The sequence below is a fragment of the Macrobrachium rosenbergii genome, chromosome 16 (assembly GCF_040412425.1).
Source record: "Macrobrachium rosenbergii isolate ZJJX-2024 chromosome 16, ASM4041242v1, whole genome shotgun sequence".
Classification (NCBI taxonomy): Eukaryota; Metazoa; Arthropoda; class Malacostraca; order Decapoda; family Palaemonidae; genus Macrobrachium; species Macrobrachium rosenbergii.
Genome location: NC_089756.1, coordinates 51797958 through 51822648, shown reverse-complemented (window position 1 = coordinate 51822648; position 24691 = coordinate 51797958). Strand labels below are relative to the sequence as shown.

The 24691-nt window shown below is 35.0% G+C and overlaps 1 protein-coding gene across 1 annotated transcript in view; it reads left to right on the top strand.

Moving 5' to 3' along the window:
- The window catches only part of LOC136847435 (nucleolar and spindle-associated protein 1-like), a 108065-nt gene that overhangs the window by 57763 nt on the left and 25611 nt on the right, over window positions 1-24691 (top strand). The window contains exons 7-10 of the mRNA XM_067119125.1: window positions 1825-2273; window positions 3265-3449; window positions 6852-6918; window positions 11534-11857. Of these exons, the coding sequence (XP_066975226.1) occupies window positions 1825-2273; window positions 3265-3449; window positions 6852-6918; window positions 11534-11857 (1025 nt within the window). The remainder of the gene's footprint in view (window positions 1-1824; window positions 2274-3264; window positions 3450-6851; window positions 6919-11533; window positions 11858-24691) is intronic.

The following is a 24691-nucleotide window of genomic DNA, read 5'->3' as shown; positions in this document are numbered from 1 at the left end:
GGTTCATCCCTTGCTGTGAAGTCCCCACTGATGTAGAGGTGCGTCTGGCCAGTTTGCAACACCCTACATGGTTAAGATGAGTGCCGACCAGAGGCAGTATCTACCTGCAGCAGCTCTCTTACCTGGTAAGGAACAACAAGCTTTGTACCAATGGTAATAATTTCTATTCTCTAGCTTGTTATCATCCATAATGTTTTGGGGTAGAAAATATCCATATATCCCACCTCCGTGTCAGTTGGGGATTCAGCAGTGTAATTACTTGGTAAGTTACATACATGAAAATGACATTTTTATGATAAAATAAAATTTTATACATACTTACCAAGTAATTACGAATCAAAACCCTCCCTTTTCCCCTCATATGGAAAGAAGGGTAAAAACAATTGAGCTCTCTGCTGAAGTTGTTCCTCTCTTACCCTGAAAGTGGACAGGGTCTAGTCACCTACACTAGCTCCACTGTGAATTTCAAAATTTTTAAGCTGCCAGCGAGTGAAACTGTAAGCATTGTACAGGCAGTCTGTGGTTCTCAGCGATCCGGTTTTTCGGCGTTTGTCTAGCGACGAAAATCGGCGATTTCCGCTTACTGGCGCTGATACATACCTAGCAGAGGTGTCGTTAACCGAAAATTTGCGATTTTCAATTATTGGCAATTTTCGCTTATTGTCAACATATTGGAACGGAACCCCCGCTAATAACTGGGGACTGCCTGCAATTACTTTTTAAGTAAATATAAAACTTTATTTTATCATTAAAATGTCATATTCCATATTCCAGTAATATACTTTCCATTCATTACTTTTGTCAGTAGTAATGAATGATGCTATATATGCATTCAGATCATTTAGCGTTAACAGTCTAATCAAAGGAATAGGGTATAGAGGTGTTTCAAAGATGCAAGAGTATAATGGAGTTGAGGGGGGTTGGTTGAAAATCAGTGGCACAAATAATCTTAATAATAATGCAAAGTGTGCTAAAAACATAAGCAAGTAATTCATCAACAAAAATTTATGATCAGAAAGATGAGTATAATTACAATTAATTACCCACTACCTTTCTGAATTAACGCCAAATAAACTGTTTGAGTCGACATATAAGTATAAGATATCCTCCATCAGGTATGAACTTGTACACACTTGAAATATTTATGTAAAAACTGTACATCTATGCTTTTTACCCCAGAACATCATAAACAACATATAGTAGAACCAGTGAAATATAGGGGTTCGCAGTATGCAATATACCCTGATAAGCCTAAATCTTCATCAAGTGAGAGAATTGCAGCCATATCACCTAACAATACCAATTTTCCTTGCCTATCAGTTCTGTTTTCACAGCAGAATTGTGTGCAGTAGGGTTACCCATTAAAACAATAAGATATATGCTGAGACATTTTCAGCAACTCTAGAAGTGCTATAAAAGCTCTTCAAAATTGCAATCCAAAAAATACCTTTGCACAACAAATTAAATTTTCACTTCAGATGTATGAAGATTGTAGAAATATATTGGATTCGTGCCCTTGTAAGCATTAAAGAAAACCAGGTAGGCTTGATGTTCTAGAGGTTGCATATTTTTCTATGATATTCAATCTTGTTACATGTAATTAGAAAGGTGATTCATGTAGTCTTTAGGTTAAACCTTATTTTATAATGTTATTTGTCCTCAAGTCATTGTATACAGGGTTATGTCCTTCCACGAGTGCAGTATACATATGTAAAATTTCATGCATTCCTTATAATATGACAATGAAGAAATATTTTGATTTTTTTTTATGTTGCTGTTGTACGGTAATTATGTGCATTCTCTATATTTGAACTATTATTTTAGAAGCGAAAAGAGGCAGAGTATAAAGCCAACAAACCCGGGGAGTGTAAGGAAGTCTGGATCTCTGCCAGAAAGATTGGTCACAGGAACACCAATTTTCTCAAGGAAGTCTGGAGTAATACCAGCAAAATCAGACACTCCAACACCTAGCAGATCAAGGAAGTCTGAAGTAACATCACAAAATTTAAATAAGATGACACCAAACATCTCAAGAAAATCAGGAATGGTATCAGTAAAACTAGCTGCAGGTACCCCCAACAGTTCAAGAAAGTCAGGATTGGGATCAGGATTAACTGCAGGTACGCCTAACAACTTGCAAAAATCTGGAGTGGTATCAAACAAACTTCCAAATAGTACACCAAAAACTGAAGGGAAAGGCCAGGAAACAGCTAAGATAATGAAACCACTTTTCAACGTTGGCAGAGGTGATGCACCAGCTGAAGATGGAAAAGGTACTTTATGTTTTTTTATTATTTGACTCATGCTAATTTATTTGAATTGGAATAACAAGAGTGGAGTTATTTAACCACTACATTTATTCATCAGGATATTTTGTAATACTCTTTCACTTTTACTATGCTGAGAAAATCCTTTTCCTATGGGGGTGTTGTTACATGCCAGTTTTCACTATAAATCTTTATTTTCTGAATGTTTTTACAACATTTCATGTTCCATGAACAGGTTTATTATACCATCCATAAGTTCTGAAGATATTGTATATTATTTTCCCCATCAAAATAGAATGAATTCCGTTGCCACCAAGATGGTGGTGTGCAGACACATACATGTTGGGTCATTGAGAGACTTTCATGCAACCCCTAACATTTGGTAGTTCACCATCTAAATGGTCACCCTTATGAAAATCTGTACTCTGTACTCATTTGTTTCATTAAATATTGATGGTAATTATCATGATTTAAGATTACTTTGTACTCATTTGTTTAATTAAATATTGATGATAATTATCATGATTTAAGATTCTTTAGTCATCTGATGATGTATATTCAGTATTATCCTTACTCCCATAAACTATCAGATCTTGATTATAGTCATATTTATTATCATTCATTTCATGAATTAGAAGAGTAAATGATAGAGAAATAGAAAATCCATGTCATATATTTTTAGCATATGTATACGACAGGTGACTAGATGTAAACTACTATTAATATTGTCCATTGAGAGACATCAACTTCATCAACTTCACATATTCTCATAGATTTCAGAAATAATGGTAAACAGTATTAAACATACTAATTTTGAGTTCAAATTTAGTAGTAGTTTCAGTGTAAGAAATGAATTCATTCAATTAGGTGGTGTGTAAGAAATGTCACAATACCTTTGCAAGTTCAATGTGGAGTAGGAAGAGGTTAAGAAATTTTAAATTATCTGCAGTGTTTTATTTCAAGTTCAATTTTTTACTATGCTCATTACAATTTTCAGACACAAGGGTTCCAGGTTCTGGTATTCCACGTTTTGTGTCATTTGCACGTAGATTGAAAGTACCTAATTTTGCCAAGATCCATGAAAAAGCATTCAATCGCATGGAAGCTCTGGATGACTACATTGACAAGAAGAAGAAAATGTTTGATCATCAAAGCAGTGCAACTAAAAAACCAAGGCCTAGGGTAAGGTTTTTCATGATGATATTTAGTTACTTGTTGTAAGGAAATAGGCTGTGAATACATTGCCTGTGAAGTAAATGGTGAAAATGTGTAATCTATATTTTCTTTTGATCAGCCCATATCATGTTTCATATTGTAGAGGCACCTAAAATGAACTGCTTTGAGATAAGCATCAGCCTTACTACCTTTAAAAATATTTTCTTTCTTTACTCTAGTATTTCCTCCATTAACCCCTTGTGGATGGATAACATACATATATGTTTACATATAGCTTTGTGGTAAAGTCTGGGTAACATAAACATATGTTCAAGATTTGGCGCCATACAGCTTGAACGAATTTTGCGGGAAAAATGTTCTAAGTGCCATTTATCACTATTGGTAACTCTTCAGATCGCTGTACGAGAGTCAAAGTGAGCTGGGAGAGATTCAGTCTTGCTTGAGGTGGTAAAGGGGAATGTTGTTCCAACCTCCCATCCAAGGATGCATTGTAAATAATTTACAATAAATATACTCAGAATTTGTTCCTGATTTTAGTTCTTTTCTGTTATGATATTGTCTGAGCTGCAATAGTTCTTATCTGTTATGATATTGTCTGAGCTTCAATTATAATTTGACAAAATAAAATAAAAAAATATTAGAAAAAAACACTTATAACCTGGTAAAATTAGCATATTTGTGTGACACTCTTAGGGACAAGAAGCCTGCAACAGGTGGGAAATATTAACTTTCAACTTCCCAGGGAAGGTACAGAAATTTTTGTAGATTTTTTTTCTTATACCATGAGCATATGCATATCTTCCTCTTTCCATTGATGAGTTTTTTTTATTTTTATTTTTTTTTTTTAATTATCCCTCCTTAAATTTAGCGTGGTCAGCGGTACTGTGCTGTATGTGCATTATCGTCTATTAGCCCGGAATGTGAGGGGGTAAGCAGTATTAAAGATTTAAGTCACTGAAATTAATGAAATAAATGGACTGATTACTGCATTAAAATGCCTTAATCATGCAACTGAAAGCAGAGTACAAAAATAATGTGAAATTTTGGTTTTGAGGGGTGCAAAGACACTTACGAGCTATTTTGAACAATAATAGTTCAGTTAATATAGCTGTTAGTAATATCAGGGCAAAGATTTTATTTAGATAACCTATATAGTTCTGTAAGAGAAAGAGCCTACTTGCTAGAGTGAAGCATAATTTGAAAATTCTAATAAATGCCCTTTGAGCATACAAATACAGTGTCATTTTGTTTAAGTTAACAACATTTTGGGAGCATTCACATAGGAGGTGGTTTTTGCTATTTGGTCTTCATTTAGTCAGACTCCTCAAGAACAAGAAATGCTCTGTGAAAACCAAAATTCCTAATGAACAGTTTCTGTGTGTGTGTTTTTTTCTGTCTCTAGTTACAAGTTTTAACCCACAGAGATTTTGGTTCCAGTTTTTTATAACCTGATGGTAATGTGCAGTGTATTTTTCAAGGTGTAAAGTTGCAGTATCTTATTATTACACAGGCACCTCATCTTAATGATCAGTTTGGAGGTATGGCCTCCCATAAAATATCAAAATCCTTTAAGTAATAAAGGCTAAAGACCCAGTAGTATAGACTACAAGATACCACAGAGTTAGTGTAGTAGTTATGTGAAAATCTGTCTCATTCTTTCTTATTTTGTAGCATTCTTTCATTGTAAGTTTTGAGGAAGATTTGCATGTAAGTGTGTGTGTGTGTGTGTGTGGTTGTCTAGATTTTATACCTAGTAGGTAGCTACTGTTCTGTACTGCATTTTGGTATATCCACATTAAAAATCTAAGAAGCATATCATCATCCAGGGAAGTGTGCAGACTTATTAAAGATTTTTTTTACAACAACATTGTCATTTATTTGGTGTGGCATATGAAAATTTATGAAATCCTTACACTTTCTGCAAAATGTTGTCAGCTAGCTGAGCTTAGGCTATCGTCTGTCAGCTGAAAACATGAATAAATATGAATTGCATTTTATTTACTGATATACTCATTTTATTTAGATACAGTGGCACATCAACTTAATACCCTGTCTGTAAAGTAACAAAATCTGTTAATAACTGTAATGGAGACTGGCATAAAGCCTGCACAATACAGTACCTTGGAATATCCTAACAGGTATTTTGTAGTTACTTCTTGAATAACATGGGAATTATGACCCTAGAGAGCTCATGTTATTTAAACATAATTTTCCCATAAGAAACAGTGTTATTAAGGAGAGTTGCGGTCTTGGACTCTTGAGAAAGTTTGCCAGTTTTGAGTATTACATTACTATAACTTTTAAAGATTTATTATTAATGCATTAGAAGGTCACAGAAACAACAATAAGAAAATGAGTTTTCACTTAACTGCTTTGTACTTAAATTCGGCACTTGTATGCTTATTGTTGACTCGACTAATCACGATCTGCTACTGTCTATCTGTCTATCTCGTCTCATTTGAATGCAATTGTTGTGTTAACTGAGCAGTTAAATTCATTACTTGAGACTTACTTTGCACTTATAGGAACCATGAGTTGGTTCCCCTCTCTTGCCACTAGGTAGTGTGGCCTTTTGAGGCAGCATTGCCACTCGGGACCATGTGAGGCATGTGACTGATTTGAAAACGATGCTTGAGTCAATTCGTGTTAAGTCAAAATAATTGTGTTAGTAAAAAGTATCTCCATAAATATTTGCTCAAGTTAAAAAGAAATGTGTCATTTAAACTCATGTTATTTGAGAGGTGAATGTAATTTTTCAGTTTAAAATATTAGTTTTTGTTGTTATTTGGTGTCAGAGATGCACTATACAGTATCTGCAAAGCCAGTTCCTTCTAAATATACAAACAGTACAATACTGTGCAGTTTTACCTAGCAAAAAGTAGCCAATTCCAGCAGTTCTATCTGCTTACGAGGAATGCTTGCAAGATATGTAATGTAAAATACACAAAAACTATATGATATAGAAAAAAGTATAAACATCCATGTGTCTGTTTTAACATTGTTAAGGTAAACTAAATTCCTGCTTGCCTGCCCCTTCCCCCCCCCTCTCTCTCTCTCTCTCTCAAAAACAATTTTTTTTTTAAGAATTTTGTTTGCTCACCAGTTTTCTTTTCTATAAAGAATAACTGAGAAAGAGAGAGAGAGTAAAGATACAGTAAGTGTATAATTCATCTTAATGCTGTTTTGTGAGATGTATTACTTTAGTTTTGTTCTTTTGCACTTTTGTGGTGCCTCTGAACATTTCATCAATCATTTTAAAGTTGATGTCTGAAATTTCAGTATGGAAGAAACATGGTGTATATTTTCAGGCCAGTATTCTTCACAGTTATAAAATGTTAATTTTTCTCGACTGATGGGATTATTTTAGTATATTTAATAATGCCAATTAAGTTTTTTTTTATCTTACAGCTTGCATCAGGAGAAGTCTTCAAACCCACAGTTACTTCTGTTGAAAATGTCAGCTTAAATTTTGCAGGTAGAGTAGCTAGTATAATTGTTGTTATTAAAAAAAAGTAAAAAAAGGTTGTAAGATACAACTGTATTGCCATCTCAGGGAATCTGGAAAAGGCCTTCCTAATAAAGGATGCCTTGCCATCTCATAAATAATTTTTTCATTCTTTGAGAAGGTACATAGGAAGGCAGAAAGTTCGTGGGTAATAGGGATGAGGGAACTAGGCACCCAATTATAATTATAAACTAGTTTCAGACCCCCAAGTCACGTCTTGGACTTTTAACTCTTAAGGGACAGCATATTTTATCAATGTGCAGCACCCCAGACCGGGGAAACTTTGAGGTCGGCAAAATAAAAAAAAAACCACATCAATGGAAAGAGAATGACACGTACATTCACACTGTATAAATAAAAGAATTCTAAAAAATTTTCCCTACCTTCCACGAGAAGTTGAAAATGACTATTTACAACCCCTTGTGGGGCCTCATTTACAAAACAATCGTAAATTTTACCAACTTATATATGTTTTTTCTAATAAATAAGTTTTTTGGATTTTGTGAAATTATTATTACTGCTCACCCAATATCAAAACAGATAAGAGATAAAAGCAGTAATAAATTTTTTGCATATTTGTTGTAAAATATTCACGTAAGTTTACAAGAAGGAAGATCCAGTAACTTTTTTTTTACTTTTACATGCTATTTCTAATATTTCTTTGCAATTTTCTTTGTAAAATTACATTTACAACCGACATACTATCGTAAAAGACAAAAACAAAAGACAACAGCAACCCCTTCATATATTTACAAGCAAATTTACACAAAGACTCATGTGAGAGAGAGAGAGATGCAGTACCTTTCCCCTTGAAGTCACAAGCATTACTGATACAGGCCGAACTCTCACGTCTGTATAAAAGTTGCCATTAGTAAATTTATTGCATATAGAAGTATTGGCACCCTTGTTTCGAATCATTATTACCATAACAGTGGTGCGTAATTCTGCTTCACACTGAAGAGCAATCCATTCACCTCCCCAAACCTGTTTTACTTCACATTGAAGCTCAATCCGTCCACTAAGGGTTAAGGCTCATTCAAAGTATTTTTTCTTGAATGAGATAAAAATTTCAGTAAGGTAAAGAAGGTACACAGCTAAGAAAGAAGGGGCAGAGGAAAAGTGAGTCAGAAATTACTAGGACTGAGGCTTAGGAAGTGACACTGCAAAGAACTTTCATTACCATCTACAGTGTACCACAAAAGGCACAGTGTAATTGATATTCCCCTAGGCAGCCTGGGATCAAACTTCAATTTTGAAGTTGGTGTTGAGGGAATGGTGGGGGTGAGGCATTTTTAGTCCATCAAAGAGTGGGAAGCTGTTATGTAAAGATACTTCAAGTAACTCATCTTGGGTTATCTAGTAGGTATGACACTTAAATTGCTCCTTAGTAAAGTTGATAAGACATTAAACTACTGTACTGGGAAAGGGAGTTTGAGGTTTGTGTTTCCTTATTGCTGCCAAAAAACAATTCCTAGTTCTTAGTGTTATAAATCTGCCAGTGGTCTGTAACCAGAAGAGTTTTACATTTTTACAAACTGCCTAAATCTTACAAGCACTGCAACACATACAAAATAATAAAGCATTAGCATGCATGAAAAATACCTGACAAGTGTAAGGCTTGTACTTCCATATATGGAGGAGTAACTACAAGTTGGTGAGACTCATGGCTAAAGTATATTAGAAGTATGAAAGTTCTGAGGGATTTGGTGTATAGAGGCTGGTATGAAGGGAGAGTAGTTGATCAGGGAAGTTCATGGTATTGTAAGTTGCAGAATGAAATGCCAGAAAATTAAAAAGGGCATAGGTGGGGACAAACCAGTTGGGAATTGATGTTTCATGGTGTCATTCAAAATATCTATTTATTATTTTGTTTCATCACAACCCATCAGTCATATATTTTTTCACATCTAGTTTCAAATGCCCCGAGACTTACAGTCTTTTGTGTAACAGACTAATGATTGCAGTTTGTAAGGACATATGGACCTCCTGGAACCACATGCAAGTATCAGTCACTCACATCATATTGTGTGTGTTTGTTGATGTTAACAGTTGTGCCCAGAATTCCTCAACTTATTTGCAGATTGCTATTTCCCAGCATTTTTCTAACCATTTCTTTTATGATTTAATTCATTTTTCTTTTCATCATATATAATTTTCAACTAAGTAAAAACATGGAAGTATGATTTTTTTTTTGCACTTTAGCAGCAATTTTTTTCCCGGTGTTTTCCTCTGGTTTGTGGTGATGATTAACCAAGTACTGTAATTACAAAATCCTTTTTCTGAGAATTACACTTTGCAATGTTAGTATTATTCAAGTGATTGTTTCTATGTTTTTAACATTTTGTGTATATTTTACTTTTCTCAGATTTTGGTGTTGGGTTCTTTGTGTGTACAGTAAACCCCCCGTATTCGCAGTCTCACGATTCGTGGATTTCTCTGTGGAACATATATACAGTACACGCTATTTGCCGAAAATTTGCCCGTTAGCGGTATTTTTCACTAAAACATTCACTAATTACTGTATTTTCACATCATTTTCATGACTAAATGTGATAAAACTATTAAAATAGTCAGGTATAAGCATTTTTAGAGATTTTTTTTGTGTTTGAACTATCAAAATAGGCCGTTCTAAGTGTTTTTAGAGGGATTTTAAGTATTCGCAGATTTTAGCTATTTACGGGGGTGTGTGGTACACATCCCCTGCGAATACAGTGGGTTTACTGTAGTATTTACACTAACTAGCAAAGGGATTTTGCATTTAGATCTGGAAAGTAGGCTTTCATTGATGCTAACTTCTATAACTTGTGGAGTGCAGAATTTCACAAACACAGTAAATTTGCTCCAAGTGCATTTTTATATAGAAAACACCAGTTCCCATGTGCAGGCTGATTTTTTAGGATGTAAGCTTTATTTTTTATATGAATTGGTAGAATGTTAGATTGAACAAGTAACTTTTTTACATAAAGGTCTGCCCTCGCAGGTAATTGAGATTCTTGGATAGCTGAAGTGTTCTCTTTGAAGTTGCAGAGATTCATCTAGCACCTCAAGGTGGAAATTAATTTAGAGGAGCACAAAACCTCCTAAATGGGGCCTTTCCTAGGTCATCAGAAGTCTTACCAAGTCTCCATATGATCACTTCAAAATGCATCATTGCAGGATCAACATTGGTTAAGGTCTCTCTATTGGCAATTACTTCTTTGGGAAAGGCCAGCAAGAGTCATGCACTATATGGAAAGGCCACTAACACTCAAGGTTGGAAATTGATGAGATAGCTGTTTTTCCTAACTTCATAGCAAAGACCCAAATGGCAAGTAACCAGGTCCATATCAAAAAGCACCATTTGCATTCCTTTCTGTCTTCTGCCATAAGTAAGGAGGAAGATCTGCCCCATCATGTGAGGGATGTTCAGCACAGACTTATATATGCAAGGATTACATGGATAACAAGTCCAGACTACTCTTTACAGTGCAGTGAAGGAAGCAGATTACAAGGAATACTATCTCTTATCAAGTAAGCCAGGTCATCTTCGATGCCATTGGTAGTGTAAGATGGCAAAGCATGGCAGGTAAGGATGCAAGTCTGAATTCAGAACACCTCCACATCTGTTGCTTTTAAAAATAATATGGATGTGTCTTCTATTTCAAGTGCAGATACCTGGTAGTGCCAATCCAATTTTCTTCTTTGATTGGAAAGATATCTTGTACAAATGGGTGGATACATACTCACTGGGACTGTTAGTCGCAGGTGGCTAAAGTGTTACTGTCAGGATAACCTTGGGGATCCTTTTATCTTCCATTTCATTATTGGTGATTTATTCATGATTTTGTGCTGACCCTAAAGAGATTTACACTAGAAGTACATTATTACTATGAGACATCTCTCTAATTGATCAGTGTTGTTACCCGACTAGTAACAGACCCCAAGTTCTCTCCTGGATTTCGGGTATATGCAAATACTCTGGGGCATTCTGCAACTTGTCCTCCCACCTAAATTGTCATTTGGGCAAGTATATGATAGTGATAAAATTTTTACTTTTACAACACATTTTTTTTTTTTTTTTTTTTTTTTTTTTTTTTTTTTTTTACAAACTCACTTACTTGGTGAGTTCCATCTTCTCAGTACCACAAATTTTACAGCCTCTTTTCCAAAGTATGTGGTTCCAGTTACCTTGTGTCATCAGACTGTATCCTTTTCTCTATTAGAAAAACGACTGTAAGTCTTGGGATCCTCGAGACTGTCAGTGTGAGCAAGTGTGTGATTGATAGGTTGAATAAGAAACCTAGCTTTACTTTATGAAAAGTGAGTTTTATTCTTAAGGAACTGGATATTTATGATTTTCCCCCTTGTGAATCCCATGTAATTTGACCTAAAAAAAAAAAATAATTGGAGTTATTGAACATCATTTTGTTTTCAGACTTCTCTTGCTTTCTAAACATGGCCCCGTTTAGGATAATATTAAGTTCATTGTTTTTTCAGTTTATTTATATTTATTTAATGGTAAGTTACTGTTCATATTTACTGTCTTAATCACTTTGTAGCTAACTAAGACTCATTACACAGTATATTTTACTGTTTATATTCACAGGAAATTCTGCCAAACCAGGGAAAACTCCTATTGGAAAATCACCCAAGTTTAAGCCTGGAGCTGTGAAATCTCCACAGACCAGCCATAAAGTGTCAAAATCTGCAAAGAAATCACCAAAATCGACATCTAAATCACAAAATGCACGTTTGAAGTCACCTAAACGTGTAAAGTCTCCTAAAGTGACATCTAAGAAGTCACCAGTTGCTTCAACTTTAAGCAAAAAGGTGTCTTTATCTGCACGTAAGAGTTCTTTTGCCCTGAAAGTGTCTCCTAAAGCTCATCACAGCAACATACCAAAGCCCCACAAAGAAAATGTAAAACCAGGTAAGGCTCTCTGAGATTATTAGTATGTATATATTTTTATTGCACTTAATGTAGGTGCTGGATTTAACTACAAAGAGGAATATAGGTTATTAAGTGATGTTTTTGTTTGATGTGGATGTACTGTACTTTCTTAGTGTTTTGTAGTGGAAATATTGTTACTTTTAAGAAAATCAACCCATTGGAACACCTAGAAGGCAGACATATTGTAGTCTATTTTTATATGCAAAATCCTTTTTAACCCCTTCGCCACTGGCCTGTTGCACTGCCGATAACGCTTGCATACCTCATGAGACCGCGAGTATATCAGTCATCATTTGCTCCCACTAAACTTTCTGTTATTCATATTTTTCATTTATATTCTTATGTGAAAACATTGTGTACATACCAATGAATATTTTTCACCACATTGGCTATATAAATATATATATATATATATATATATATATATATATATATATATATATATATATATATATATATATATATATATATATATATATATATATATATATATATATATATATATATATATATATATATATATATATATATATATATATATATAATATATATATATATATATATATATATATATATATATATATATATATATATATATATATATATATATATATATATATATATATATATATATATATATATATATATATATATATATATATATATATATATATATATATATATATATATATATATATATATCGAATATTTAGTGGAAAAAGTAATTGCAGAAATAGAAATAGTAGTAAAGTAGTAGAAATAAAGTAGCAGAAAAAGTAGTAAAGTATTAGTAAAATAGTACTAGTAGTAATAGCAGTATATACTAGTTTTCTTACGGAAACAGTTAGTATACATCAATGAATGTTTATGGCATTGGTAATAATAATAATAATAATAATAATCATAATCATAATAATAATAACAATAATAATAAAAAAATTCAACAGTAATACCACTACTACTACAACTTGTAGTAGAAAAAATAATGATAATAAAAATTACGTTACTGTAAAAAAAAATGAAAGAAGTTTTCAAAAAACATAGTACACTTTCCTGTTGACCGAAAATACTCCTCTGCCCGAGCATTCATCCATTCACACAGTCTGTCAATATCATCATCACAAAAAAAGAAACAAAATGCATCTCGTGGGCAGGTGAAGTCGGGTGCGCAAACAGAGATCCCATTGTCACCCTCCGTGAAATCGGGGGTGGGTCTGGGCGCTTGTCACAAAATAGATCTGTTATGAACTGCCAACCTTCATCGACAATGGGTTCAATGTCTTCTAAAATCTCGGTGTTGCTGTCATCCTCTAAGCAACTATAACAACTATCACTATAATCTTCTGACAGATCTGGCAGGTATTCCTACCCAGGATCTGAAATACTATCATCCGACATCATGATACTGAAAGATAAAAAAAACCTGTAAAATAACTGCAATCAAAAGTTTAGCCTTCGAATCCAAATGGTTTACTCATAAGATCGTGACAATGTTTCATACATAACAGCTTGAGGCGCACTGACATGTGCTGCTGGGCGATACCCTTATAATATCCCATATGAATATGACGCCACGACGACCATCGGACACTCATTGGCTAGAATGAATAGTGGGTGGAGCTTCTGCACCTCTCTCGTACACAATACTACGCCTGAAACCCATCCAAGCTGAAGAAAACAGCTCTGCTTTTCGAGGAGGGATGAAAGACGTATAGGTGTACGTCGCGGTCTTTTATTACTGTACCGTAAAAGACGTACATGTGTACGTCCCGGTGGCGAAGGGGTTAAGGGAATGGAAGATAATTCAGTTTTGAAAATACAAAATTCAGTGTTTTCTTTCAAATCTTGAACATGTGACTCTTCTCTAGTACCTTTTTCCACTCACCTGCCCTATTTTTAATCTTGCCTTCCTTGTACAAGATTATATACAATAAAGCATCCATTGGGTTCATAAGTTTATCAGTGCTTATTTGTAAAGTCAACCATTTGTTCTTGGATTCTTAATAGTTTGTTCACGTGTGTGAAGTTTGGTGAATGTGGCCCCAAAGTACACAAATGTATTGGTACTGGTAAATCTGCCTAATCACAAGAGAGCCTGTGAAATCCCAGATTTAAATTATAAAATAGAAATAACTGATGTTTTATATAAGGAGAAAAACCCTGTTTCTGAAGTGGCTTCAATATACAGGCGGTCCCCGGTTTACGACGGGGGTTCCGTTCTTGCGCCGCGTCGTAACCCGAAAATCGTCGTAAGCCGGAACATCGTCGAAAATCGTCAAAAATCATAAGAAAACCTTACTTTTAATGCTCTGGGTGCATTGAAAACGATGTAAACTGCATTATTATTGAGTTTTACATCAAAAAACCCTTCAAATTATGATTATTCTGCCATTTTGGGGCCATATTTCTTCCGTCGGATTGGCGTACGACGCGTCGTAACCCCGGAACATGCGTCGTAAGCCAGGAAATAATTTCTGATGAATATATTTGAAAAGCGTCGTAACCTCGGAACGTCGTAAGCCGGAACCGTCGTAAACCGGGGACTGCCTGTACAAGAAAGTATTTTCCGTTAGGACAGTATTCAAATGAGGTAAATTAGTGTGGCCATTGATGAGGGTCAGGTGTTTGTGAAGGTGGGAAAAGCTTGAAATTTGTGCTTAGACTGTTATGCCAAACCATTTATGCTAGGTGATGTATATGGACTAGCAGTATAATAAACAAAACCATTTAATATCGATGAAGATACCACTGCTAGATTTCTGGCAAGAATACCTTTCAGAACATGTTTTCAGATATGTAAAAAGAATTGTTTTGATAGTGTAGTCGCTTGTTTCGTCCTCAAGGAGTTGCCCTTCCATGGTCTTCCAGAGCTCCATGGTGACCAGACTAATATCAAAGAATTCTCTTTTAGCTGGTCGTGTAGCCGGTTATTGTCATAATGATAAACACTATAACATGTGATGGAGCATGTAATGAACTCAAAGACAAGAGGGCATTTTCCCTTATTTTTCGCGAAGCTGACCCAATTTTCCAATGTCAAAACCTGCAAAAAGAAGAAGTGACTATTGCGCATGCGTGTCCACCATATTGTCCACAAATGGACTGGCACGAGACCGGGGATCCATTACTCTCCTGGTCAAGCCAGAAGATAAGTTACTGAAAGCCAGCGATCCATAATTCAGTTTTTGATTCTCCGTTTTCACTGGTGAGGATCATGGAAACATCTAAGATCGAAAGTTAAGTGCTTATTTTCAAGTTCAAGTTGAAGTTTTTAGTTTTAAACCATGGAACAGATAATTAATTTGTGTGTGAAAGCCGGAAACCTGTGTTTCTTGCGAGCACATAGACGGCACTTGCTTACGATTGCTGACTGCTAATTGTAAAAAGTGCAAATTGTGAAGAATTTGCCATTCTATTTAGATGTTTTAACTAAAGAAATGTTCCACATTTTATCATTATTATAGATAATCCTTTCAGATAACAATGTGTGCAATAGTCTAGGCAGTAGCCTACAGCAGATTCAGTGAGAATAATATAGACTAGATTAATAGTGGATGTTGACTGTAGCTTATAACCTAGGATTACATATCCTTAAGTGTGAACTAAATAACCTGGATTAGGAAGTAACCTAAATTAAGGTAAGTAAGAACCTGTAAGATATTCCCTGTTATGGGCCTAGACAGCAGCCTAGTTTACACCAGGAACCATAGGATTAGGTAATAACAGGCTACAAATTTTTTCCTTTTATACAGCCTGTACACTTTAGCTTGATCTAAATTGTCCAGGACTAGGCAGTACCTTATGTTAGGTTAAGTGATAACCTTTTATGAAACATCCCATTATTGAGGATTAGATAAAATTATAATCTGTGCTAGATTATATGGTAGCCTAGCTTTAAGGCTACTTACTAAGGTAGTTGTGTTTTATGTAAAGACTACTGGTTAAACCCATACCCTTAAGGGTGAATTAAGTAATCTGGATTAGACAGTAACCTAGATTAGGTAAGTGATAGCCTAACTATAAGGTTACACATTAGTAAGTTACTGTTTTATATAGTAGACCAAATAGCCTAGGACTATATATAAACAACAACCTGGGTTAGATAAAAATGGTAGCCTAACTATAAGGCTGCATATTAGTAAGTTTCTGTTTTTATATAGCCTATACATTTAAGAAGTCCCTCATTGGACAGGTGGGCATTGTTCTCAACTAGCACTCTGCTGGTCCCGCATTTGAATCTCCAACTAGCCAATGAAGAATTAGAGGAATTTATTTCTGGTGATAGAAATTCATTTCTCATTATAATGTAGTCCGGATTCCACAATAATCTGTAGGTCCCGTTGCTAGGTAACCAGTTGGTTCTTAGCCACGTAAAATAAATCTAATCTTTTGGGCCAGCCCTAGGAGAGCTGTTAATCAGCTCAGTGGTCTGGTTAAACTAAGGTATACTTAACTTCGTACATTTAAGAGTGATCTAAAATATTCAGGACTAGGCTAAGAGAGAACAATTTAGGAAATATCCTATTATTGGTCTAATGTCTAAGCAGTAGTTTAGTCCAAATACCCTAGGATTAGAAATAAACAGTATCCTAGGCTTAATAAAATGATAACCTAGTTTTTACGACTCGGTAGCCTATCTATAAGGCTACATATTAGTGGAGTTACGTACCCTATATCCTTAAAGGCGATATAAACCTAGAGCAGGCAGTAGTCTAACCAGATTAAGTAGAAACCCATTTTTAAGGGAATATCCTACTACTGTATTAGCTTAAAACAGCAGTGGCCGAATATCAGATAAAAGGGTAGTCTCGGCCATATAAAACAGAAAACTAGGTTATAAGAGGGTTCTTTTCTTTATAGTTTATTTCCTTAAGTTTTAAATAAACCTAGAATAAGTTAAACGAGAACCCTCTAAGAAATCCTCTATTCTTAGTTTAATGTAGATTATACTAGAAGCATTAACCTAAGCTATATGAAACAGTAGCTTGGGTTAGTTAAACAAATTAGTTCATAGCAGTTAGTGTGAATGGCATGACAATTAATTAAAATTGAATTTTCACATAGCCATTACAAAAGGACTAACAGTGTATGAGCAATACAGCCATATATGGGTGTCAAGTCTAACCTAAACCTTAGAGAGTTTAAGTTGGCATAATTATTTAATAAAATGTATTACAACTACACACTTGTAATCAAGTTAACTATGTAAGGAATTACAGAAGTGTCCTTCATTAAAAACAATTAATACTAGCTAGTTTCTAATAACTTGTTTTACGTCACTACAAGGCTGCCATCATGCAGGACCCTCAGCTCAAGTATTCCATAGCAAATTGCTCAGTTCGTTTTTTGCCAGTGGGTACGGCCCTTACCCCTTGCCGTGAGCATAGTCCTTGTGAAAAAACAAAGAAGATTTGTTTGGTCGATGGATATGTGCGAAATTTGTAGTATGCTCCTGGCAGCAAGTTTTAAGGACGAAACAACTCGTTTTAAGCTGTCTTGATGGGTCCTAGAGTTCAGTAGGGTTAAGGAAGGGGGAGATTATATCTTTCCTGCAGAACTCTGGCAGTAGATATTTAACCCTTTCTCAGAACAAGATCTATTATTTGGGCGAAAACCCAGGAACATCAGTACTCAGTACCTCCCAGGTTAAATCCCCGGAGGAAGTAGAGGAATCTTCACATGGGGGTGACATTCTTGCAAAGGAATATGAAGTGGACATTGCCACTGAAATGACATTGCTGAACCCTGGAGGATCAGGGACACAAATTTCAGCTAACCATGGGAGAAACCTTCCAGAAGGAATTCTATCCCCCATGCAGCTATCAGAGGCTGAACAGGATCCTTTCCCCAAAAGTGATACTAGAATCCACCTAACCCCAATTGAAATTACTATATTTTCGGAGGGGTATAGTAACTCACCCAGGACTTCTGCCTCCCTGTATAACAGGCAGTTACAGTTCAGTCGTTGATGCTCAGATTATGCAAGCTCCCCCAAAAGGGATACACAGTTTGCAGCATTTGATCAATTCCCTAAGGAAATTATGATTAACATCAAAATGACCTTGCCACAGAATGGCAATATATAATGGACACAATACATGATTCCAAACAGGAAATTAAGGAAATTAAGTCAGTTATGTACATCCCAGAGTGTAAAAGTACTGCCTCCTGTAACTGAAAAGTGAGAGTTGATACAAATTCTGCCCAAACAAGGTCCGGTGTTAGAATTCCAACTGGAACCAACTAAATGGCCAGTTCACACTACAAAACTTCAGATCAGAATGCAATAGGAGCTCTAATACCCACCCCTGATGAAACTGATAATTTTTGGCGAGAAGCCTTAATGTGCGTTTTCTCTCCTGATGGTAAGTATCTAATTAATGAGAGAAAAACCATGATCAAAGTTGTACAGTAAACCCCCCGTATTCGCGTTCTCATGGTTCGCAGACTCACGCATTCGCGGGTTTCTCTGTGGAACATATCTAGCCATCATTTGCGGAAAATTCGCCCATTCGCGGTATTTTTCATTGAGAAATATTCACTAATTACTGTATTTTCATATAATTTTCATGAATAAATGCATTTTTTGTGATAAAACTATTAAAATACTCAGGTATAAGCATTTTTACAGGGTTTTTCTTGGTTTAAGCTATCAAAATGGGCAGTTCTAGGTGTTTTTAGAGGGGTTTTAAGCATTTGCGGATTTGACCTATTCGCGGGGGGGTGTGGGACGCATCCCCCGCGAATATGGGGGGTTTCATGCAGAGTTTAGAGACAGGGCAGCATTTCCTAATATAGAGTGATGCCTGGTACCACCGTCACCAGACATGGAGAAACCACTGAAAGAAACGGTTCTCTTACCTGCATCTATAGCATTAAAAGCTATAGAAGACATCCTTTGCCAGGTCAGTGGAAAATGGATCTCTACTTCCATTCTGAATAAAACCCAAATTGCTCACCAAGTAGCCCTAGCCTTCTGTTCCTTCACTTTCAAAATAATTAACCATGTGCAGCAGATTTTCAGAACTTTGTAGTGACTAGAAAACGAGAGTCAGTGGCAAAATTAAAGCCATTTACTATTGTCATCTTAGTTTCGAAAAAATCCACCAAGGAATGGGCAACACTTCAGCTCCCCTTTGAAAGGAAAAAGCACCCTTTAGATATAGCTACTCAGCAGTTTTGGACCCCTATGAGAAGAATCTCAGAGAGGACAGCATTGTCAGAATTTCTTGCTAGGCTCTGCCTCCTTAGTACAGGCAGTCCCTGGTTATCGGCGGGGGTTCCGTTCCCGACAGCGTGACGATAACCATATTGTGTTGGTAATCCCAAAACTATATCATTGCTACAGTCTCTTGATCAGGATATGATCAGTGTAGAGGCATATACTTGTGTGGTTCAGTAATCCATCAGTTAGCTGAATCTTCATTATCCAACAGGGCTGGACCAGGTACCAAAGACAATACAGTATATATAAATTTTTAAAAATGTAAAAACTGCTCTCCAATGGTTGTCAATGCTGTGTAGCATAAGAAAATGTTGATAACACTGCTTACACTCATGAAGAGACTGAAAAAGAATTTGAGGGGTGTGAGAAGACTGGAGAAGCTTCCAAGGTGAGGGGGGTGTTCAGATGGTTGGGTGCCATGGGAGGGGAGCAGGAGTAAGGCTGTTTACAAGAACTCCATAGAGGGAGGGTTGTTTTGGAAGGTGAATGGAGCAGAAGAGGAGTTTCCCTGGCTGGTAAGGGGTAGGAATGCAGAGTAGGATGGCTGGAGAGGGTAGGCAGGCATTTGACTTCGTTAGAGCCTTTTTCATTTTGTTTTTTATGTTTAAGCTTTTTTTCACATTTTATGAAAGGATATGTAAAGTACTGTACTGTAACTTGTAATGAAACATATTAAGCACTACGCAAAAGAAAAGATGTGGAGATATGGTATAGAGAGAGAGAGAGAGAATAAATGAGGCGTCACATAGTTAAAGTGTATAACAGTCACTCTTTCCCTTTTTTTATTTTTATTTTACATTACACTGCTCTGATTTTTATTTTCACTGCATAACATACGTGAAAGCAATCAAACTTATTACCCAAAAGTGATAAACATTTGATATCCTTAGCTTGGGCATTTATAGTACATACATACACACACACACACACTCCTTCACTTTTTATGGCTTCAAGACAAGTTATAAATAGCACAGCATGTTGACAACATGTACAAATATGCATTTTAATTATTTTTAAGTAGAGGTGAAATATCAACAGTGATAAAATATCCTCTTGTGTGCTGTTATGATGTGTGATAATCATACTCAAGAGTCAACTAAACTTGTAATGAAATACTGTACAGTAAATCAAGCAAAGCAAAAAAAAAAAAAAGGCAACACATGACACTGCACTAAGAAACACACATACATTGCTTCCCTTTAGCCCTTTAACGCCGAAGCCCTATTTACAAAAACGTCTCCCGTATGCCGGCGGCGTTCGGTGAGTTAGCGCCGAAGCGGAAAAAAAGTTTTTTTCAAAAAATCACAGCACGCTTAGTTTTTAAGATTAAGAGTTCATTTTTGGCTCATTTTTTTTGTCATTGCCTGAAGTTTAGTATGCAACCATCAGAAATGAAAAAAATATCATTATCATATGTAAATATTGGAATATATGACAGCGAAAAAAAAAACTCATATAATTGTATACAAATCGCGCTGTAAGCAAAACGGTTAAAGCTAATGACTTAATTTTTTTTAGTTGTATTGTACACTAAATTGCAATGATTTTGGTATATAACAAATATTAAAACGATCAAAGCAACACAGAGAAAATATTATCACAAAATGATGCATGAATTTGTAACGCGCGGACGCAAAAAAAATTTTTTTTTTTTTTTTTTTAAATTCACCATAAATCGAAATATTGTGCTAGAGACTTCCCGTTTGTTGAAAAATGAAGCTAATTGATTGAATATTATTAGACTGTAAGTGTTTTAGCTTATAATTGCAGTTTTCGACCATTTCGGTCGAGTTAAAGTTGACCGAAAGTCGAATTTTTCTATTTATCGTGATTTATATGAAAATATTTCAAAACTGATAAAAGCTACAACCATGAGTTAGTTTTGTTGTATTGTAAATGAAATTGCGCACATTTTCATATATAAAACTTTATGTAACGACTAATATAAACGGTGCAAATATTACGACAACGAGACGAAAGAATTTCTGAGATGTTCGGCCGAGTTACCAATAAGGACGTAAGGAAAATGTTTTTTTAAAAATTCACCATAAATCGAAATATTGTGCTAGAGACTTCCAATTTATTGCAAAATGAAGGTAAACGATTGAATATTACTAGAATGTAAGAGTTTTAGCTTACAATTGCGTTTTTTGACCATTTCGGTGGAGTTAAAGTTGACTGAAGGTTGAAATTTTGGCAGTTATCGTGATTTATGTGAAAATATTTCAAAACTGATAAAAGCTACAACCATGAGCTAATTTCTGTTGTATTCTACATGAAATTGCACACATTTTCATATATAAAAGTTTATGTAACGACTAATGTAAACGATGCAAACATTACGACAACATGACGAAAAGAATTTCTGAGATGTTCGGCTGAGTTATCATGGCAGAGACGTAAGGAAAAAATTTTTTTTTTTTCAGAAATTCACCATAAATAGAAATATTGTGCTAGAGACTTCCAGTTTGTTGCAAAATGAAGGTACATGATTGAATATTACTAGAATGTAAGAGTTTTAGCTTATAATTGCATTTTTTTACCATTTTGGTCGAGTTAAAGTTGACTGAAGCTTGAAATTTTGGCAGTTATTGTAATTTATAAGGAAATATTTCAAAACTGATAAAAGCTACAACCATGAGTTATTTTCTGTTGTATTCTACATGAAATTGCGCACATTTCCATATATAAAACTTTATGTAACGACTAATATAAAACAGTGCAAACATTACGACAACGTGATTTAAAGAATTTCTGGTGCGGACATAAGGAAAACGTTTTTTTCAAAAATTCACCATAAATCGAAATATTGTGCTAGAGAATTCCAATTTGTTGCAAAATGAAGGTAAATGATTGAATATTACTAGAATGTAAGAGTTTTAGCTTACAATTGTGTTTTTTGACCATTTCGGTCGAGTCAAAGTTGACCGAAGGTTGAAATTTTGGCAGTTATCGTGATTTATATGAAAATATTTCAAAACTGATAAAAGCTAGAACCATGAGTTATTTTCTGTTGTATTGTACACGAAATTGCGCAAATTTTCATATATAAAACTTTATGTAATGGCTAATATAGAACAGTGCAAAAATTACGACAAAATGACGAAAAAGAATTTCTGAAATTTTCGGCCGAGTTACCACAAGGGAGAGTAAAAAAAGTTTTTTCAAAAATTCACCATAAATCGAAGTATTGTGCTAGAGACTTCCAATTTGTTGCAAAATGAAGGTACATGATTGAATATTACTAGAATGTAAGAGTTTTAGCTTACAATTGCGTTTTTAACCATTTCGGTCGAGTCAGAGTTGACCGAAGGTTGAAATTTTTTGTAGTCGACGTTTGCTACGTCTACTCGGCATTCAACAGACAATTTTAGTCAACGTTTGCTACGTCCAACAGGCGTTTAAGGGTTAGTTAAGGGAGCTGGGAAGAGAGTTATAAATAAATAGTTCATCATGTTGACAAAACTCATGACGATGTCACATTCGTGTATAAATGTTAAATTAACATTTTACTGTGACTGTGAACATTATATTTGAGAAGAAACATCAACAGTGATAAAATATTCTCTTGTGTACTGTTATGATAATGTGATAATCAGAGCCACCTCAAAAAAAAAAAAAAAAAAAAAAAGCTGACTGGTGATGTAAACATTGATGAAATGCCACATGTGGATGTAAATGTACACACACAGGCATGCAAGTATAGCTTCTGTGATATTATGAGGTGAAATGAAAAATCATAATTCCAGTAAAACAGAAAATGATAAATTATTTTTTAGTAGTGTTCTTAAAAAGAATTTGCTTTGAACAGTTATCATTGAGAAGTGCCATATGAACTAAAGCTATAAACACAGGTGTTTTACACCAACAGTTTCCATGATAGGGTAAAACAAAATGAAATATGCTGTATATACTCATGTATCATTCAATTTCACATATCATGTGACCCCTAGAATTTTGTCCCCTGAACATGATTTCATTGCATATTTTGTGTATCATGCGAGTTGCTTTATCGATAGCCCACATAACATTAGGCTAACCTCTTTTCCTCGGTAATATCACACGATTGTTAAATAAGTGAAAGTAAAATAATAAAGATAGTCATTATTTACTGAATGAGTACAATTTTCATTAGATTATAGTCATACCCCGAACTTACGAGAGGTTAGGTTCCAAAACTGCTTGCTCAAGGCAAATTCTTGCATCAGTTTGGCACGGTCTTTAAAAATACTAATAAATGCTTATTTCTAAAGTTTAAACACTAATTATGACCCTAATTATACTCCCAAAATTATTAAACTGACTTTTAAATGAAATTAAAGTTACTGTAATTTCATTTGAAAGTTAGCTTAATACATTACCCTTAAAAAAAGGAATAAATAGAGAGTTGGAAGAGAATTTCTGTCTCTCCCCTTCCGACCGATCTATTGTTAGAAGTCTTCTCAACCTCTTTTAATAACTTCTTTATTCTGTGTCTCTTTCTCTTTGTTCTGAAATGCTTTTTCATGAACAAACAGCGTTTTTTATTTGGACTAATACAACTCTTAGTTATTATGCCTCTATGTTTAGAACATATTTGCCACACTAGTGCATTTACGCTTCATAGACAGTACAGGTAAAATTAGATCAATTTAAACTATCTACTGTACAGAGAAATAATAAGTTGTAAAAACGTGTGAACACCGACTATGAGAGAGAGAGAGAGAGAGAGAGATTGTCCTTACTTAAGAGAGTGAAATTATTTATGAATTATTACAGAGACAGATAATAACACATGAGAGAGAGAGAGAGATTGTCCTTACTTGAAATATCAAGTTAAATTATTTATGAATTATTATGGAGACAGAGAATAACATGAGAGAGAGAAGTTACTCTTACGTTAGATATCAAAAGATAAATTCATGATTTATGAAGAAAAAAGAAAGAAGAAAGAGAGAGAGATAGAGATAGTATCAGAAATCCTTTGACACGCTGGGGGCAACGACTGACATGTTTGATAGCTTTGCCCTCGCCCCTATCTTCAAGGGCTTCACGAAAGATCGGGAAATTATGATTTGTTTGTTTAAAGTATCACATAATTTACTATAGAAATGTATAAATTTTGTAATTACAGTTATATAATAATTATTTCTGGATCGGGGTCCCGTGTCACCCGGTGAAATAGTCCATTCAGCACTTATTTCTAGGTAATTCCGTTGCTAGATACCAGAGAAAGCTAAATGAAATGCTGGAGTTACTACCCCCAGAGCGAGCTCCACTAGATGGAGTCGTGTATGGAAAAGGGTGAACTACAAAAACACGGAACCTTATCCTATAGAGATTCCCAATGTCAAAAGTCCCAACGAGAGAGGTGCCGATACAAGCCCATGCACTACTCGCGGACTGTATACAAGGCAACACTAGCCGCATTCCATTTTAGCACGTTTTTTCGTTCACACGTAATTTCGTTGTGATCCTTATTTTGTGCTCTATTTTGGATCTTATTTTCATTGGTACTGTTACGGTTTTTACTTTGTTTTCATAATTTTGTTTATTTTGTGAATTTTGTGTTCCCTTCCTGGTCAGTGCTGTCTTGCTGTTTAGGCTAC